General features: G+C 42.6%; 1 protein-coding gene across 3 annotated transcripts in view; it reads left to right on the top strand.

The window, feature by feature from the left end:
* The window catches only part of LOC148041815 (sulfatase and phosphatidylinositolglycan class N domain-containing protein), a 118,876-nt gene that overhangs the window by 41,036 nt on the left and 59,193 nt on the right, over positions 1-18,647 (top strand). For all 3 annotated transcript variants that reach the window (XM_087682750.1, XM_087682758.1, XM_087682741.1), the window contains 3 exons: positions 251-325; positions 503-569; positions 720-1,048. In XM_087682750.1, coding sequence (XP_087538876.1) covers positions 251-325; positions 503-569; positions 720-1,048 — 471 coding nt within the window. The remainder of the gene's footprint in view (positions 1-250; positions 326-502; positions 570-719; positions 1,049-18,647) is intronic.

The following is an 18,647-nucleotide window of genomic DNA, read 5'->3' as shown; positions in this document are numbered from 1 at the left end:
TGGGCTCTTGATCTGAGTACTCTTCCTACCATATTTCATGCTATCTTCCATTCAAGCAAATGCTTAATAGATGTATGCATTTTGTGTGCTTTTAAGCCAAATTCTGCACCTCCTTGAGCACCCAACCTAGAAGATTAAGATGTAGCTTTGACATGTAGGCCTTGAATGTGCATATACTTGTTTGCCTTCTGTTTGTGGATATAACTTATATAACATTGAATGCTCAATTTCTTGTTTCCGTTGTCTGCAGTCAATCCTATTGGGTATCCCCTGCCCATTGAACTCGGTTGGGACATTGCCAATAGATTATTTAGATCTGAATGAGGTTTGAAGAATTTTGTTTTTCAATAAGTGTTTATACATGTGGATTTTCATGAACTTATAATATCTACTTACAAGTATGAAGATGTTTTGGATAAAAGGTTTTGCGTACTGATTGTCTTCACATTCTGCACAAAAGTGCTTTGGCTGATGGCTTCAGAAATTGCTTGGTTCGTTCCAGGAGGAGAAAGCTGAAGCAGCGTTTGCAAATGCAAAACAAGTCCTGAATCAGTTCCTTCAAAAATCTCGTATCCAGACCTCTTTTTACTTCAGCAATATTGTCACTGTATTTAGAAGTAATAATTTAGCCTTGCTTGTTAAGTTAATTGCCTTTTCTTTGGTTTGGTACAATGACAAGTTTTAGATGCTTGCCATATGTTTTCTTAACTTGCAGACAGGAATGAAACATGCCACATCTTTGGGTTTTAAACCATTCACCCCCCTGACTGATTATGACATGCATCTTGAGAAGATATGGAGTCTCATTGATCAGCATCAGTATGAGGCTGCTTTACATTCAGCACAAGAACTAATTAGTCTCTCACTTGCGGGCCTCCATTATTTTCAGACATATGATTGGTTTTTCCTGATGACAACAATCACATTGGGCTATTTAGGATGGATGGTGTACATAAGCCTATATGTTCTCAAAAACTATACCTCTTTTATTTCTGACAATTCGAAGGCAATTCCGGAGTCATTCTCTTCAAAAAAAAGGAAACTACTTGTAAGTTGAAAATTTGTCTCCTTTGTGAAGTGTGCTGGTTACAAGACCAGGATTTTTGCAGGAGAATCATCAGATCTGGCTTTTGGAAAGACATGCTTTTATGTGAAGTTGTCTTTAGAGAAGGAAGCAGATGCCATGCAAGGTGGATCCCATGTTTGGTGACATTTGATGTGCCCTGTTGCTTCCATAGCTGATTGTCCAAATGAGTGATCGAAATACTTGTAGATGACCGACTTATACACCTTGCCAGTTCGTAAGTTCTTAAGATTTCATTTTGCTTAGGTCACATGAATTTTTGCAGGACCCCTGGCAATCATCTCACCTCAGCACAAAATTTAGCACATTCATGAGTGCTGCTTCGAGAAAGGTTGAACTGATTATAGCGTGTGGAGTTTTAGGGTTTGGCAGAAGGGTTAAGCCCTGACTGACTGAAGTCTGTTAAAAAAATCCCCTTTGAGGGAGCTGTTCTGAAGAATAATGAGCTCTGCAGGCAACTGCGAGGGAGCAAAACAGAGATTAACATGTTTAAACTTACCTATATTCTTCTTCTTATAAACATATGTATAAGCACCTCCTTGTGCAGTCCAATGCCGAAACGCAAAAGCAAAACACACCCTCTTGTGGTCATAAAAAAGGCAGCACAAGTTCAGATAGAGCCATCTCTTGCCACTGCCAATTGTTGAAGTTAAAACCATATTTAGTTCCTATTCACCTATGAACTTTGAACAACACCTCACTGTTTTCTAGCTTCGGGCGTCCTTATTTCTTGTTCCTTGAGACAGTTCTGCAGGAACTTTCCTCAAATTTTATTGGATTCAGCAGAGTCAGTCTTTTCTAGCAAGAATCACATGGCAATTAGCTCCAAGTTTCCCATACAGCTCTTTACCAATTCAATGTATTCCAAATACATGGACTTTTGGGCCACCTGGAATATTATCACCACAAGCTCAAACTGCTTTAGAAGGTATTGCAATTTGTGTCATATTGTTTTAGAATATTGTTGAGAAAAGCCCAAGTGAACTGCAGAAACTTGCTGAGGGAAGATGAGAAATGGCTGGACAATGAGAGAATGCTGTGGAGAGAGAAATTTCAGAGTTTCATCACCGGAAACTGTTCAAATTATTGCTGCCCTGTTCCAAAGTGTATTGGCTGCTGTCGCTTGCTGCCTGGGAGCCCAAAATGGGCAGTCGCCTGCCCAAACTGCCATTGCCAGCTGCTGTAGGCCCTTCTAGCCAGGTCACCAGCTCTTGTATGGTCTTCTGCTGGCTGGGATTGGCCTGGAATGCCCTGTAGCAGCTTGCAGCCTGTCTCTGTTCTCTCTCCTAGCCTCCATCAGGCTGTAATGACCATTCTCTAGCCTCCAACAACGTTGTTCCCACTTGCACAGGCAAGTTTTGCCAAGTGGCAGCCTTCCTAATCCATTTTCCAGCAATTTCCAGCCTTATTAAAGTACCAAATTTTCAAAAGGAAAATGATGTTGGTTGGATAAGGAAATGGCACAATTCGTCTTGCAAGGAGAACTATTACCTCTTCTCAAATGCGTGATATATGGTTTCCAATGTTTAGAGTTATGGGTTGCCTAACTTTATAGTGGGTAATAGGAATCCTTGGTTTATTGATTAGTTTGGAGAGCCCTTTTTGAGAATGTGGGAATTGCACTTCCTATCATCCTTAGGGTGATGAATAGAGTGAAAATGCAGCTTTTCATATTTAAGATATTTGAAAAGATTAGTGCCATGAGCAAAAGTGTACAAGCTTGTAGAGTTTGCTTATAGGAAGAAGTTTTTGAGATATGCTGGTTATCTTTACAAGAGTTGGAAGCTACTCCCTCTCAGTTTACACAAGCCATAGAGATTGTAAAAGAAACAAAAGGGAAGGAGAGTCAATGGAACAAGCTCTCTAACCATGCATGCTTTTGTAACTAAGTTTCTCAAGGGTAAATGGAAAAGGATTTACATGAAGAGGATAGGATCATTGAGATTTTCAGTGTGAGTAAATTGTTTGAGAGTATGGCAACCATTTCATTGCATTAGGGGATGCACATAGGATGGTCATCTTTAATGGCATGTCACAATGGCCAAGTTCAAGAGGACTTACATGTTGGAACCCCAAGGGGGGATGGAGTACAATAGACTATTTGATGGGGTCAACCTCTTTGATGTCGGATATCATTGACTCTACCCTCTTAGGCAGACCTATTGGTTTAGCTGCGGATCATGCATATTTGAGTTTTAGAATGACATGTGGAGGCACCAAGAGCTCACTAGCCATTTCAATTTCTAGATACCCTAGATACCAGTCTTTGCAGGAGACAGTTCATGTATATAAAAGTGTAGTTTATGATGAATTGCATACTATGGATCCATATTGCCCATTGGATGTGATCATGATGAGGTTGGGAGAAGTTATACATGCATTAGTGACACATGCCTTCCCTCATACTATTGGGTCTTGCACCTTGCCACAAAGTGCGACGACTCCACAAAATAGTTGGTATGATGATGAGTGTCGTAGTGGATGAACAAAATCGCAGCATGAGATTGCTATAGGTGATACTACACATAAGCAAGCTTTATTGACCTTTCAATGCCTAGTGCGAAGAAAGAAGTGAGCATATTTGGCTAAATTGGGGGCTGACATATACCAGTTGTTTTTGGCACAAGACAGCAAGAGGGCATGGGAGATATTTCAGGAAAGATAGTTGAGTACCCTAATCACAGCACCAGAGGCATGGTACGATTATGCAAAATAACTATATGATGCACAAGGCAAGTCCCCTTGTCTCCCTCGTAGGGGCCCCATTTGTCTTGTAGAGCATACTATTGTAGCGCTCTTGAAGAGTAGGGATCCTATGGCACTGGAGAACTATAGGAGAATTATGATTGAACATGACCTTTAGTAGAGGGGCAGAGAGACATGGATATAGGATGCATAGGCAACTAGGTTCTAGAGGGGTTTCACTACACTCGATTATATTTTCACCCTTAGAGCTATTATAGAGGAGGGCAAGGGACATGGGAAGAGGATTTAATGTTGCTTTGTGGATTTTCGAAAAGCATTTGATATGATGCCCCATGCTAGTCTCATGCAACAACATTTATGCCTTGTATGAGTTAGCGAAGGGAGGGTACATGCTCTAGGAGGGCCTTAAGGATGGGTGCTTCTTTCACCTACTCTATTTGGTGTTTATGCCAATGAGCTTTCAGTGGATAGATTAGGGGGACTAGGTGCAAGCTTTGCAAGGATTTTGATGCCATCTTGTTGTATGTGGATGATGTGGTATTGACTCTCCCAAGGGCTTGCAGAGACACATGGATATATTGCAAGCATTTTGCATGGATAGCGGATGGGCAGTGAACCTTTGAAGGTCAAGGTGATGGTGTTTAATACCACACAAGCTTAGGTAACTAGAGTAGGGCATCAATCTACTCTTGAAGGGGATATTCTTCAGCATGCTAGTTCCTATGTGTAGGGGGGTCACTTTTACAGGACCTATGTTTTCATTACGAGACGTAACAATTGCTAGGTTAGATAGAGGTTATACACCACTTGGAGCACTTGAGGGGAAATGTGTGTAAGAAGTGGTGCAACAATGGAAGCATAGACAAGTGCTGAAATAAACTGTTGAACACACAAGACAGAAGAGAAAGAAAACAAAAGAACACTACAAAGGAAGAGAACTTAGAGATGTGCTCAAGAAATGGAATCCATATACCAAACACAAGAATGGTGCGGATAACAGTGAGTCTTTGGTTGTGTGGGCGCTAAAATTGGCACCTCTCTCCAATGGAAGACCACCTAAAGAATGATGATGACTGAATGAGGAGGATGAGCCCCTGAATAAATAGGCCTAAAATATGCCAATATGGCAGCTGGTCGGCCAACATTTAATGCTGGAAAATTGGCATAAAATGCCACAAATGCCATACAAAAAATCACTAAAGTAATGCCTAAAATAGAGACTAAAATGCCCAATTCATCTAGCATGCACAGACTCACACACGAGTTGACAATCCTGCTAACACTCTCTCTTAGATCATGGGTGATCTGATACAATATAATGATACAATGATAATGACTTATCACAATCCATACAACATAGAACCATGGATACCCAAGCAGTGGGTGATCAAGCCACCACCAAGGGGCCTCGAAGAGAACCTGATGTTGATGTCAATCGTATTAGCTCTTGAAAATAGAGAAGAGTCATAACAAATCTTTGTGTTTGTCAACAATATCTCACAGTAGCAGACAAGACAAGCCTACCAAAATTGCCTCTGAGCATACTTGACCATGGATTCCTTGTCTTTGAGCTCGGACGAGGAGCCAATTCCGCTCTTTGTCAAAGAACAACCCATCATGAACTTGGTTGCAAATTGAGGAAAACTTAGTCAAAAAGTGCCAAAAACAACAAAAACGGCGTGTAGAAATTGTCGCCCAGCCATGGTTAGGGGCAGAAAATGAAAAATGCAGGCTAAGGGAGCATTTAATACAACAAACTGACGATTGCAGGTTCGAATCAAGCGCAAGCTGAAAACGTTGATTGTTGGTGTGAAAAACGAAGGCTTGATCAGCCCGGGGGAGAAAGACCTATAATGAGCGGAAAAATCACAGTAGGAACCTAGATCTTGCAATCTGATACCATGTCAGAAGTGGTGCAGCAATGGAAGCATAGACAAGTGCTGAAATAAACTGCTGAACACAAGGCAGAAGAGAAAGAAAACAAAAGAACACTGCAAAGGAAGAGAACTCAGAGATTTGCTCGGGAAATGAAATCCATATACCAAACACGAGAATGATGTGTATAACAGTGAGCCTCTGGTTGTGTGGGCACCAACATTGGCACCTCTCTCCAATGGAAGACCACCTAAAGAATGATGATGACTGAATGAGGAGGATGAGCTCTTGAATAAATAGGCCTAAAATATGAAAATATGGCAGCTGGTTCGCAAGCATTTAATGCTGGAAAATTGGCATAAAATGCCACAAATGCCATACAAAAAATCACTAAAGTAATGCCTAAAATAGAGACTAAAATGCCCAACCCATCTAGCATCCACAAACTCACACACGAGTTGAAAATCTTGCTAACAATGTGCATATGCCCAATTCCAAGAACCGTGGACTAAAGTGTGCTCGTTTCATACATTGATTACCTCAGCCTTGCTGTATGGATTCCCAATATGGGGCCTAGGTCTTTGCAAGAAGACATAGAGGAGTATTGAGAGGCCACTAGTGATGATGATTGCTTGGATGATACGGAGCAAACTATCGGTATCCCATGAGTTTCTTATAGAGATTGGAATAGCATCTGTTTCACGAAGGCATTATTTCAGTCAATAACTTGCTTGTAGTGGATAGCTATATCCACGATTGGCATTGATTTCATTGAGAGAGTTAGTAGAGAGTGGGGGAGACACATTGTTGGTATGCAGAGATGTAGTCATGGTTCAAGACACATGGATTAGAGATTGGTGCACTCCCATCACTGTAAAGAAATGCTCTATCTCAGAATACACTAGACAATCATACGACAAATGCATAGATTGATGAAGAAACACAATTAGGGTTAGGGTAACTCAAAGACAATGAACATGGTGAATAATAATGAATGAATACTGAATACAATACAATGCTCAATGCAGCAAACATACTATGTAGTGAAGAATATTTACCCTCGAACTCCCATGTTGAAGGACCGGGGTAGGGACAATGAGCTGGAGATAGTGTTGTACTTTGATGGATCCGAAATGTAGCAAGGCAGCCTCTAAATGTGTCTGGCAGTAGCAAATATAGCAATAGGATGCCGGATCAGTGTTAGATAGGCAGTAGACTAGCAGAAAACTGTGAATGCAGCAGAAGATGATGATGTGGCACCCAACGATGGTCCCAATCAACAAAACACAGCACTAGGATGGAGCAACCAGGCTGGGCAGCAGCAATACGATCAAAACGCAAGAAGTTGGGTGGTTGCCAGCTGTAAGCGACAATTGGTTTGGCAAAATGCAAGGTTTCGGGCAGCACGCACCAGAAATGCAAACTCCACGGTGTGGACAGCAGCCACCTTGATGATCAGCATTGTGGAGATGGCTGGAAACAGTCCAAATCTTTGATGGATGGCTGAGAAGTAGGCATCTGATGATAGAAGAGAATGGTGGACAGCTTTGGCTGAAATATCCTCTGCATATGGGGTGTGGACAGTAAAGCTCTAGCACTTGCAAGCTGCAAAAACGAGATTGTGGCTGAGTGGAGGGAAGCATGCCTATTTATAGAAAGTTTGGATCCTTCTAGTTAGAGTTTATGCTTATGGGACATAGACACTCTCTAGGAACACATTTGTTTTTAATAAAAGGGTTTAATTCATCAGTCAGTCGTGTTTTGGGGCTGTTTTAATGAAGCTCATGTGTTTTTAGCTCAACAGCTACTGCAATACAGTTTGGATCGCCCATACTTAGATCTCACTCGTATAGAGTGGAATCGAGTTATCGGGTCAAATATTGTGAAGATCAATATAGATTATACATTGTTGCATCTCCTAGAGACCCTTGGCATGAAGATGTTAAAATATCAATGCCATTTCTTACACGTGGTAGTAGAGAGATTCATTGTGATAACAACATTTATGGATGTCCACCTCTGCCATGCGATAAGTAGGGTTGTTGGACACATACAAACATCATTACACCAACTCAAGATTGAGATAGTGTGGTATATAGAAACACTGGAGGATGCATGCATTTGTTAATTATGCCAACAGGAGGATGAGTTTGGGAGCACTTTTTTTGTAGATGTAAAGCATATTACAAGAAGAGGGAGACCTTTTCCAAGAGGGTTTTGGGCCTTTTTGTGAAGATATGCTAGGGTTTGCATTGAGGAAACACCTGAAGTATAACCATGACTGAAACACAAAGGCTTAGATAGCAACTTGCAAAACTCAAACTGGAAATGCAAAACGCATGACACAAAACTTAAAACGTAAAACTGAAAACACACAAACACAAACAGAGAAGAGAGAGAACTTTGAAGTGAATGAATGAATACTATAAATGAAAGAAAGAATGTATAAAATGCTCAAGGGCAAAGCTCTCCAATAGCCGGTGGCTCTTTGAGAGCGGGCCAAGGGAGGTATTGATGTGTATCATCCATCGGAGATGGATCTTGAGTGCAGTATCCACCAGTCAAAGTAGAGAATGATGAAGAAAAAGTGTTGAAAACACAAAAAAAGACTTGATATAGAGGATGTAAGCTGATCACGAGCAGCAGTGGGAGGTTGGGTGACAATTGTAGACCATGTAGGAGTAGTCGTTGGGGACTGGATAACTAGTGGAAGAGGGCTAATGGTTGAAACCTGCAAGACAAGGATAAGCTGAATGGTGGGCAGCTTGTCTATTTATAGACGTAGAAGGATCCTCCCAAATTAGGGTTTTGTATGTGAGACATAGAAACTCTCTAGAAGTGCTTTCCATTTAATGACACTTGGTAATTTACTGTTTTGGGGCTGTTTTAAAGAGCTAATCAGTGGATAATGAATTTTTAAGCTCAATACCCCCTCTTAGGCCCAAAACTCGAATGAGAAGGGGACTGTAAGAAAAGCTCAAGCCCATTTTCACCCCTAGGTATCCCACCCCAAATTATCCAAGGCATCAAACAAAGGGTGAATGGCAACTACCTAGTGGCCCACCAAGACTACAAACGTGATGGTTATTTTACGAAGGGAGTCCAAACGACCTTAGAGAGTACAAGGCATCGGACAAAGGGTGCTCATTGGTTGCCTGGTGGCCTACCAAGTCTTGCAAATTCCCCATTTTCAGGACATCCTGGCTATGCCAAAACTCTCAATGCAGTTAGGAAAAGCTATCATTCGGAAAAGCTCAAAAGTGACGTACTTAAATACGTAATCGAATGCTTGAGTTGCCAACGAATAAAAGCTGAACGAGTTAAGCTACCAGGAAAGCTACAACCACTTGATATTCCTCAAATGAAATGGGAATTCATTAGTATGGATTTTGTAGTTGGATTACCCTTAGTTCAAGGAGGATACAACTCGATCATGTTAATTGTGGTGATATTGGCACGTTTCCTTCGCACACGAAACTCCCTTTGAGATTTGGCTTCCTTGATCTATTTCACCATATTTTTTAAAAAAAAGATATGGTTTGTGGCCTTTTAAGTAATTGTGCCCCATAGGGAGAATGAAAAGGGATGGGTAGATCCAACATATCACAAAACAAAAAAGGTAACCCAACTGTTGGAGGGTGTCAAGGATGAGGCAAGGATTGACGAAGGATGGTGGTGTGGTCGTAAAAAATCGCCGATGGAGACAGCTTAGGATCTGCCTAGGTGTGCTTTGCACAATGAGATGCATAGAATAATGTGTTATATGATGAGAATGCAAATGCAACAAGTGCCACTTGGATAGTGTCCCTCGAGTGAAAATTATTCACTTGCCCAAGTGCCCTTTACAAAGATGATGGAATTATGCGATGCAAAGGAAAACTATAAACAAGGAAGGGAGGTCGATGTCGAAGACAAGTGCTGAATCCTATAGAATACCAAGAAAGGGTAGAAATCCCCTCAACCCTGGATGTGGAGGCCGAAGGAGAAAGAGAAAGATGATGTTGGTTTTCATGTGTTGCTGAGAACCATGAAGATGAGGATGAGGATAAAGCATCTTGAGCGGAAGAGCAAGGTAGAAGTCGCCGCCATGATAGCTTTAAGAGAGATGTTGCACCATCTGCCTCGAGAGGGAGAGCCTCCATACTGGTAGAAGAGTAAATCTCCTAGGAAGATGAAACTACGAAAGGAATAGTGTGCATCCCATGTCTCCAGCCCAGGAAAGACCAGTGCAAACTTGTGTGTTAGCCTTATATTGAAATACAAAACCCTGGAAAAGGAAGCAGGATTTGCAAAATAGAGATGAGTAGTGAGATGCTGCAAAGCTAAACAAAATAGAAAAGTAAATCTAAAGGAAAGATGTGCAATGAGTGTGTGTGTATGAGTGAATGTGGTGGAAGACTAAAGAAGGAAAACATGGAGAAGTGGTCCTAGAGGGAGGTGCAAAGGCTGACCTAAGAATAGATGCAAAGAGTACAATGGGTAAGAGACTAGCAGATCAATTAGCTAATCCTTCAGGAGTACTGGAAGATATAGATTTTTGAGGTTGTCTTTGCATGTCACATGCCTAGCGCCCACTAGCATAGGAGCAGATGGGGCAGCAACAAGAGGCATAGGCTAGACTTTCCAGCAGTTGTGCAGGCGGTCGTAGCTGTCTATTGAGGTTTCTTAGGAGAAAGACCCTGAAGCCTTGGTATGACACTCCTTGTCCATATGACCCGATCTTTGGCAGTGTGTGCAAAACCTTCGTGAAGAGGTAGTGAAGTGAGGATAGGTAGAATATGGTGTGGAGGAAGAGAAAGTGCTAGGAGCGCAGATGGAGGATTCAACTCCTACTGTGCTCGATGCAGAAGTGAAGTGCAAATAGAGATGTTGGAATGAAGAAAAGAGGAAATTGAGGTGTGGATTAGAAGAGGGTGGGATGGGAGGGATTTGAGAAGAGTGGTTTACATGCTTAGATGAAATAGAAAATGTAGATATACTTGATGAAGAATGACTACTTCGAGAGTCCCCTCTATTGAAGTTTACATACTGAACATCATTCGCATCCTGCACATCGAAGGGAGAAATAGGGGAGATTTTTGATTCATACGACTCAAAGGGGTTGTACAAACTTGACACTGGGCCTAGCAAGGAGAAAAAGATGGGTTGTTAGTCGTCCCAAATGTTGTATGTCCTTCATGGTCGGAGATGTGATCAGTCTCACCAACTTGTCCAGATGTAGTAGCAAAGCTAGTAGGAGGGGTGTAAGCTCGACTATATGTGATGCACAAGTACTCTTCAAACTCCTTTGTCAAGTGATTGAAATTTGGAACAAGAGAAAAACAAGAAGGTGAAGGTGAAGGGGGAGTGTTGTCTTCCTCATCGATTCCATAATGTCTCCTCAAGGCCTCCAATGATGGAGAAGCTTGATAATAAACCCTGGGATCCTAAGGTGTCTAAGACATTATGAATCAATCACATGTTGTTCGTGTACCTCGCACAAAACCAAGCCTCCACAATATCTGCAGGATACTTTTTACAAGAGCGTCGACTTTGATAGCATATGGAGATATGTTGGGGTTTGCATTGACGAAACATGGGAAGTATGACCACGAGTAAAACACAAAGACTTAGATAGTGATATGCAAGACTCCAACCCTAAACACAAAATGCAGGATGCAAAACTCAAAATGCAAAATGCAAATCACACAAATGCAAACAGAGAAGAGAGAGAACTCTGAAGTGAATGAATGAATGCTATAAATGAGAGGATGTACAAGATGCTCAAGGGTAGAGCTACCCAATAGATGGTGGCTCTTGTGGGAGCAGATTGTGGGAGGTGTTGATGTGTATCATCCACTGGAAATGGATCTCAAGTGCAGTAACCACCAGTTGGAGTAGAGGCTGATGAAAAAAAGTGCTGAAAACGCAAAACGACTTGATGTAGAGGATGGAAGCTGATCACCGGCAATAGTGGGAGGTTGGGTGACAGTTATAGACCGTGTAGTAGTAGTTGCTAGGGGCTGGACAGTTAGTGGAAGGGGCCTAATGGTATCTGAAACCTGCAAGACAAGGATAGAGATGAATGATAGGTAGCTTGTCTATTTATAGATGTAGAAGGATCCTCCTAAATTGGGGTTTTGCATGTGGGACACGGTTTCTCTCTAGAATTGCTTCCCTTTTAATGAAACTTTTGGTAATTTACTATTGTGGGGTTGTTTTAAAGAGGTAATTAGTGGGTAATAAAATTTCAACTCAATACTTTCCGTAAGATGATGGAGGTATCAGAGATGCTTGGGATTGTTCTTGTTGGATCTTTAGATGCACATAGAGAAGTTTTGAGGAGCAAGATAAGGACAGAGGTAAAGCCAGTGAACCAGAGGGTTCTCAGATATCTCTTTAGCGCTAGAGCTGGCTTGGTTGATGCTACCACTATAGTGGCACTACCACACCATTCATGAGTCAAAGGGGTTACAATGGAATAGGTAGCCATACTCCGTAGAGCATGATGCCCACCACCTCATTGTTGTGCCCAACATTTTTACCTTTGGTAGATTCGAACTATCATTGCTCACCATCAAAGGGGAGTACGTCCTCTGAGTGGACTCAGTAAATTCGAGCCATCATCTCTCTCCATTAGAGACGAATACCACCTCTCAATGGACTCAAATTTGAGCCATCATTGCTCGCCATTAGAGATGAGTACCTCCCCTTAGTGGACTCGCTGTCTTGGACTACCTCTATGACAAGATTCTTGCCTTGAGGAGAATACAATGTTTTTAGAGAGCCCTATTGAGTAGAGTGGGATCCTTTAAGTCAGTTGAAGGATCATTGAGAGATCATTTTCTACATGATAGTAGCTTATACTTTTAGTCCTCGTTAGGATTGTAAGTATAAGCATACTTCATTAGGACGTGGAGGGAGGTGTACAGGATGGTGGATTAGGAGGTGTTGCAGCAGGCATCAGGATGTTAGCGAGGAGCTGAGCTGAGAAGGAGGTAGATTGACTTAGCAATCCCTTAGGAGTGGCTAGATCCTCCGATCCGAGAGCTTGTGGAGCTTGGGGAGGTGTGGGTTGCTAGATTCTCACCGGCAGGTATCCCCTCATAGGTGGCAGGTAGAGTGGGTGGTGCCCCTTGTGGGATTTTCTTTACCGTGCAGGATGGGGGGTGTTTGGCTCTTGACAAAGGAGAGTAGGATGAGGAGATTGCTGTCCTTTCCTAGAGGAGGATTCGTGTGGTCGAACTCTAGGGGAAGGCCTGGCGATTGGACCCTTATGTGCCCTGGGAGGAGTTTTGGGAGTGGCGCCTTTGGATATGGGAGAGCAGGCCACTTGATGAGTTGGAGTGGGATCTTGGAGAGTGGCTAGGGCCGGCCACTGCGGTCGCCAAGAAGCCTCTAAGGTTCTTGGAGTATATAGCCAGGATTGGTAGATATGTATTGATGCAGGAAGCCATGGATTGGGTGCCTGCGTGCATCAAGTATTGGGTAGAGCATAGCATCACGGATGCCTTCCGTCCGACCTTCTGGCGTCGCCTGTGGGATAGTTGGCAGCCGAGGAGGGTGTCGTATTTCCTTTGGCTTCTGGCACATGGGGGTTTGGCTGTTGGGAGTTGGCTGGCCCAGATGCAATAGGATGGAGGTTGTAAGCACTGCCCACAGTAGCATTTGGAAACTCCGAAGCACTGCCTGTGGTCTTGCAAGGTGGCACAGCTCGTGTGGAGAGGAGCCTACTGTATTCTGTGCCATGTGGCACCAGCCTTGGATGTATCTCGTGGGGGGATTTTTGCTGGCAGGTAGTTAGCTAGGGCCGTCACCTCTTGTATGAGGCTGGGATGCAAGATGTGATTTTTCTCATCGAGGCAGGATCTTGCGCAGTGGTCAGCTTGGAGGCTTTACCCATCCCCCAAGTATTGGAGCCTATAGCAGAGCGCTTAGAGGTATGAGAGATCATAGGGAGTCTTACAGGATGGCACGTTTGGAAGGCACACTGTCAGGAGGTTTTTGGCGGGGAGTGCCTTTCAGTATATGCGACTTTGGCAGAGCTTTGGACCTCCATCATCCACTTCCTCCACGGCCGGTGGGACTAGGTGCAGGGCCAGTCTTCGTCAGGAACTCTGTTTTCACTTTCTTCGCACTTGGGGCGGCCATGCCCTGTTCTTCATGATGTAGGCGGGTAGCCCCAGATGGCGATACACCCCCCCTCCATGGCTTCTTGCCCCCATCCCCCTCAAACCACCTTGAGAGGCTTGTATACATGATGAATTTTTGATTTGCGTCAGCTCTAGCTAGTCTGTTGAGCATGTGTACTTCATTGTATTTAGCCTGCTGAGTAATATAATTAGCCACATTTTACTTGCAAAAAAAAGAAGCATACTTCATTGTTTTTCATTTATATTGTTTTCTTAAGTCGAGACGACATTGTTAGAATACTCATTTCTATGAGAATACTCATTTCTTTGTCTCATAAGCCATTTTGGATTCTAACTTCTTGGAGATGTAAATACATCTTTCTTTCTTTCTCTCTCTCAAGATTCCCATCTCGGCATTCTCATCATGTATTATATAATGCAATAACACCATCTCTTCTACTCTCCTTCTAATAGCTTGCCTTGGATCCACATCTACCTCAATGACTCAGATCCTTAAACTGATTTTTGCCTAATATAGACTATGTGTGCAATGTGCATGACTATATGCTCCAACCATAAGGGAAACAATTGCCATTAAGCCGAGCAAGCAAAATACATTATTCTCTTGCCTTGATAAATAGTGTTAGAGTGCAGCGATTCGGAAGTGTATGGTTGGACTGAAAGAAAGAAGTGAACATGGAGAGAAGAGAGAGAGAGAAAGAGACAGAAGAATGCTGAACACAGCAGAGAATGAATGCTGAATATAGAGGGTGGAATATGTACAAAGGACCGTGAGAGTATGAATAGCTAGAATCTCTCAATCTGCACGAATCATCAAGTGATGATGACGGGGGACAAAAACTACTATAAATAGCCAATAAAAAAGGACAAAAAGAATGCAGGTGGGCCAGTAAGAAACTGGACGACTGTAGCAGAAAATCTGCCGGCGGCAGTAATAAATGTGCTGACTGCAGACAGGTTGCCATGTGGTACTCATCTGGCTGCCAAACTGCTGTGCAGTTGCCCGACTGCCTGTCCTACCCAGATTGCTACCCATCTGCCTTGGTCACAAGTGCCAATCTGCTGACCTGCTCTTGTACAAAAATGATGGTGTTGGAAGTGCCCAAATCTACCTTGATACCTGTCCTAGAAGTGACCAAATCTCTAACACTCGCTCTTAGATCTTGGATGCGACATAAGGCTTAGGGATTTGGAATGCTGATGAAGAACGACATTAGAAAGTGCCTTAGTGAACAAATTTGCTAGATTATCCTTTGCCTTACAATACTCCATATCAATGGTCCGCCGTCCAAGATCTTCTCAAAGATGAAGTGATATTGTGTCTCAATTGTCCTCGCATGAAATATAGGATTTTGTGCCAAAGTCATGCAACTCTAATTGTCACATAGAAGTTTGGTGGCTCTAGGCTGCTCACATCCAAGGTTACCTAACAATCCCTGGAGCCAATTGAAGCCAAGTGGTCACAGGTGGTAGAAGACACTGCTTAGTACTTAGACTCCATTGAAGAAAGAGCATTTGTAGGCTGCTACCTACCGCTCCAAGAAATAACACCAGTACTTATGATCAAACAATAGTGTGGCGTCAATCATTTGTGATCAACATCACCAGCCCTATTGGAGTCTATCCAGCCTCGTAACACCAAAGGCGAACCACCTACATGTGCTGGATAAAATAGGCCAAAATTGGTTATAGTAGGCCAAAATTGGTTATAGGAACTGTAGAATCCTTAAAGAAACTTGCAAATGAACCTTTTTGGGCTCACTTATGAATGCTAGAAACAAACCAACTAGAAAACATAAGGCAATTTGAGTATTAAGAAGCCAAATCAATGACCCAATCAACTGAAGCATCTGCCATCAGTGAATCAATATGAGCCGAAGTCTTCCAATTTGGATCCATATGAGTAAAGATCTAAATTGCTGCTAGGAGAGAAAGATTCCCCTCTTAGTTTGCCATATCTCATGGCCTAGAAAGAAGTGGAGAAGTTCCATATCTATCATCTCAAACTCCTTATGAAGTGCCTTCTTAGTCAGGATCATTTGGGCATGGTCGCCTATAAACATGACTCATCCACATAGAGTGCAAACCATAGTCACTAGAAATGTTTTGTCTTGTTTCACGTTGCGAGGTTTCAAGGTTTTGTTTTGCATTTCGTTTCATTAGCTACCTTGACGTTTTGAAAAATATTATTTATAATAATTAAAAGTATTATATATCTCTAATTTTAGACAGTGAAAAATAGATCCGTATATAGTATTAGTTCATTTAACCTAGATCTTAGAGTCAAAAGTCAAAAGTCTAAAACCAAAATATCCATTTCACCTACCGATTTAGAAATAAGCATTCATAACTTGCAAATTAAAATGTATAGGCTACAACATACATATACTACATAATGTGAGAGGCCCAAGGTAGAGGGGAAGGTGGAGGAGTGCATGGAAGAGGTGGAGGATGAGGAGGAGGAGGAGGAGGAGGAGGAGGAGGAGGAGGAGGAGGAGGTGGTGGTGGTGGTGGTGGTGGTGGTGGTGGTGGTGGTGGTGATGGTGGTGGTGGAGTGTGCAAGGAGGAGGACATAGAAAAATGTGGGTTGTAATAGAAAAACGTGTTAGAGATTCCCTTGGACTAGCATTCTCAGGATACAGTTGGTGCATTTAGTTCTCTCAGAGGGACTTATACATTTTTTTGTCCATTAGTGGGCATTTTCAGCAGTCACAGTGTATGGGCACCTTATCAAGCAAGCAATTATGCCACGTGGCATCCAAGATGGTTATCATTGATTATTTTATTCATTTATGATAAGATGGCAATATTTATGATCAGGTTATCTAGTTTTCTGGCTGTCTGCATTATTTTATTGCTTTGTTTCATGCTATTTATGCCCCAGTGGCAGCTTGCCCCCATCACTTAGTCTTTGAGGTGTTGGTGAGAGAGATCCTGCTAGAGGATATACATCGATAGCCCTTGTACATTTACCCTCTTCATTTCAGCATTTATTGACTACACCTTTCTGTGTTCTTCTTTCTCTTTTCTCTCTCCCTCTTCTCTTGTATTCATTGTCTTTTAGTCTTGTTCATACGTTTCCGTGTATTCGTTGCACTCTAAGATGGTATTAAAGCAGTGTAGAAGGACTGGTTGATCGTGGATAGGCCTGATCGGGAGGATTTTTTGCAATAAAAATTTGCATTTTTAGCCTTTGGAGGTTGAGGTGAACAAGTACGCACGGAGGAGTGAAGTTGCTGTTTTTTGCAGGTCCTTGCTGTTGGTGAAGGAGGAAAGGCCGTGTTTGCAGCCTTTTGTTGCAGATTTTGAGTTTCCATTGCCTTCGGGGGGTGCAACTCTTTGAGGACAAGTGGTGGAAGCTGTAGCAAGCACCATGCACGCGGTCAGAGGGGGTCTACCCTTGTTTTTGTGTAGGCCATTCCATTTACTACGTTGATCGAAATTGATGCTTAGTTTCAAGCTATTATGGACCATAAGGTCCTTGTGTTGTTGGCTCTTTCTTCAAATCAAAAGCTTGGTGGGGAGAATTACCACATTTGGTGCGTAATGATGCTTGCCATACTAGAGTCTTATGATTTGGTGGAGCTCGTGACTAAGGCTATAGACCGTCTTATAGCCTATGATGCTTGCAAGGTTTTTGTAGATGAGAAAGCCGAGTTGATGAAGGTATAGGCACGTTGGGACAAATTGAATGTCGGCATTTGTTCTTTCGTCTTTCTTTCTTGCTCCAGTCATCATTGCTCACATCGAGTACTTGACCGTGGCTCGGGAGATATGGTTGGAGCTAGATCAAATGCATTGTTTAATGATCGTGATAAAGCGGGTATCTGTGGAGGTTCAGATGAGGGCTTTGAGTCCTAACAAGTCTTTTTCTATGCAGGAGCATGTGAATAAGCTTCGGCAATTGCAGATGCTGGTCTAGAATGTAGGGAAGGCGATTACCTCAGAGGACATGGTGATAACTCTTCTTTCGTAGTTACCGCCCTGATTCAATGCATCTACTCCGCCTTGATTGCTTCAGAGCAGACAAAAACCCTTAAGTGGGAGGAGTTGGTTTCTATAGTCTTGGACCAAGAGGAACAACTCAAAGGTGAGAATGCTCCCAAGTTGGAGGCTTTCACCGATTAGTCTTCCCAACAGAAGGGGAAGAATAACAATAAGAAGAAGAAGGATGAGAAGTCCAAACGTGACAAAGCCAAGGAGTCTACTTGTCACATCTATGGCAAGATAGGTCATTGGAAGAAAGATCGACCTGACAAGGATAAGAAGGACACTAAGAAGGAGAAGACTATAAAGAACTTAGGAGCGGTGGCTGCTTCTTCATCGGTCGCCTTCCTCGATTTGGAGGTTATAGAGGATGTTCCTCCAATGGCCCTTGATATAGTCATGATGGCCCTACAGTCTCATGAGTGGATTGTGGACAATGGTGCTTCTTGTCACATGACTCCTTCTGATGGGATTACTCGTATGCGTCTGATGCATGGGAAAATCCGTATAGGTGATAGTTCTTTGGTCCCCATCTAAGGCAAGGGTGATATGCAGGTGATTTCGAATGGGCAAGGTAGTGCTCACACATTAGATGTGCTCTATGTGCGTGGTCTAGGGTGTCATCTCCTTTCACTGAGCAAGATTTATGCTCTTGGTTTGAGAGTTGAGTTTGATAAGGACTCCTTCCGAGTTCTTGATGGTTTATCTGGATAGGTTCTTTGTGTAGGACATGAGGAGAATGGAGTCTACAAGATGGGGTGTTCTTCTGTCTTTTCTTCTTTTCTTTTTTCTTCAAAGGCTTAGATCAAGCTTTGGGGTGCTCGGTTTGGCCACCTCAACTATGGGTATCTTCGGAAGGCAGC

Source organism: Lygodium microphyllum, chromosome 1 (genome assembly GCF_053477565.2).
Source record: "Lygodium microphyllum isolate KBCC chromosome 1, Lygodium_microphyllum_v1.1.10, whole genome shotgun sequence".
In the NCBI taxonomy this organism is placed as follows: domain Eukaryota; kingdom Viridiplantae; phylum Streptophyta; class Polypodiopsida; order Schizaeales; family Lygodiaceae; genus Lygodium; species Lygodium microphyllum.
This window is presented reverse-complemented; position numbering and strand designations above follow the sequence as displayed.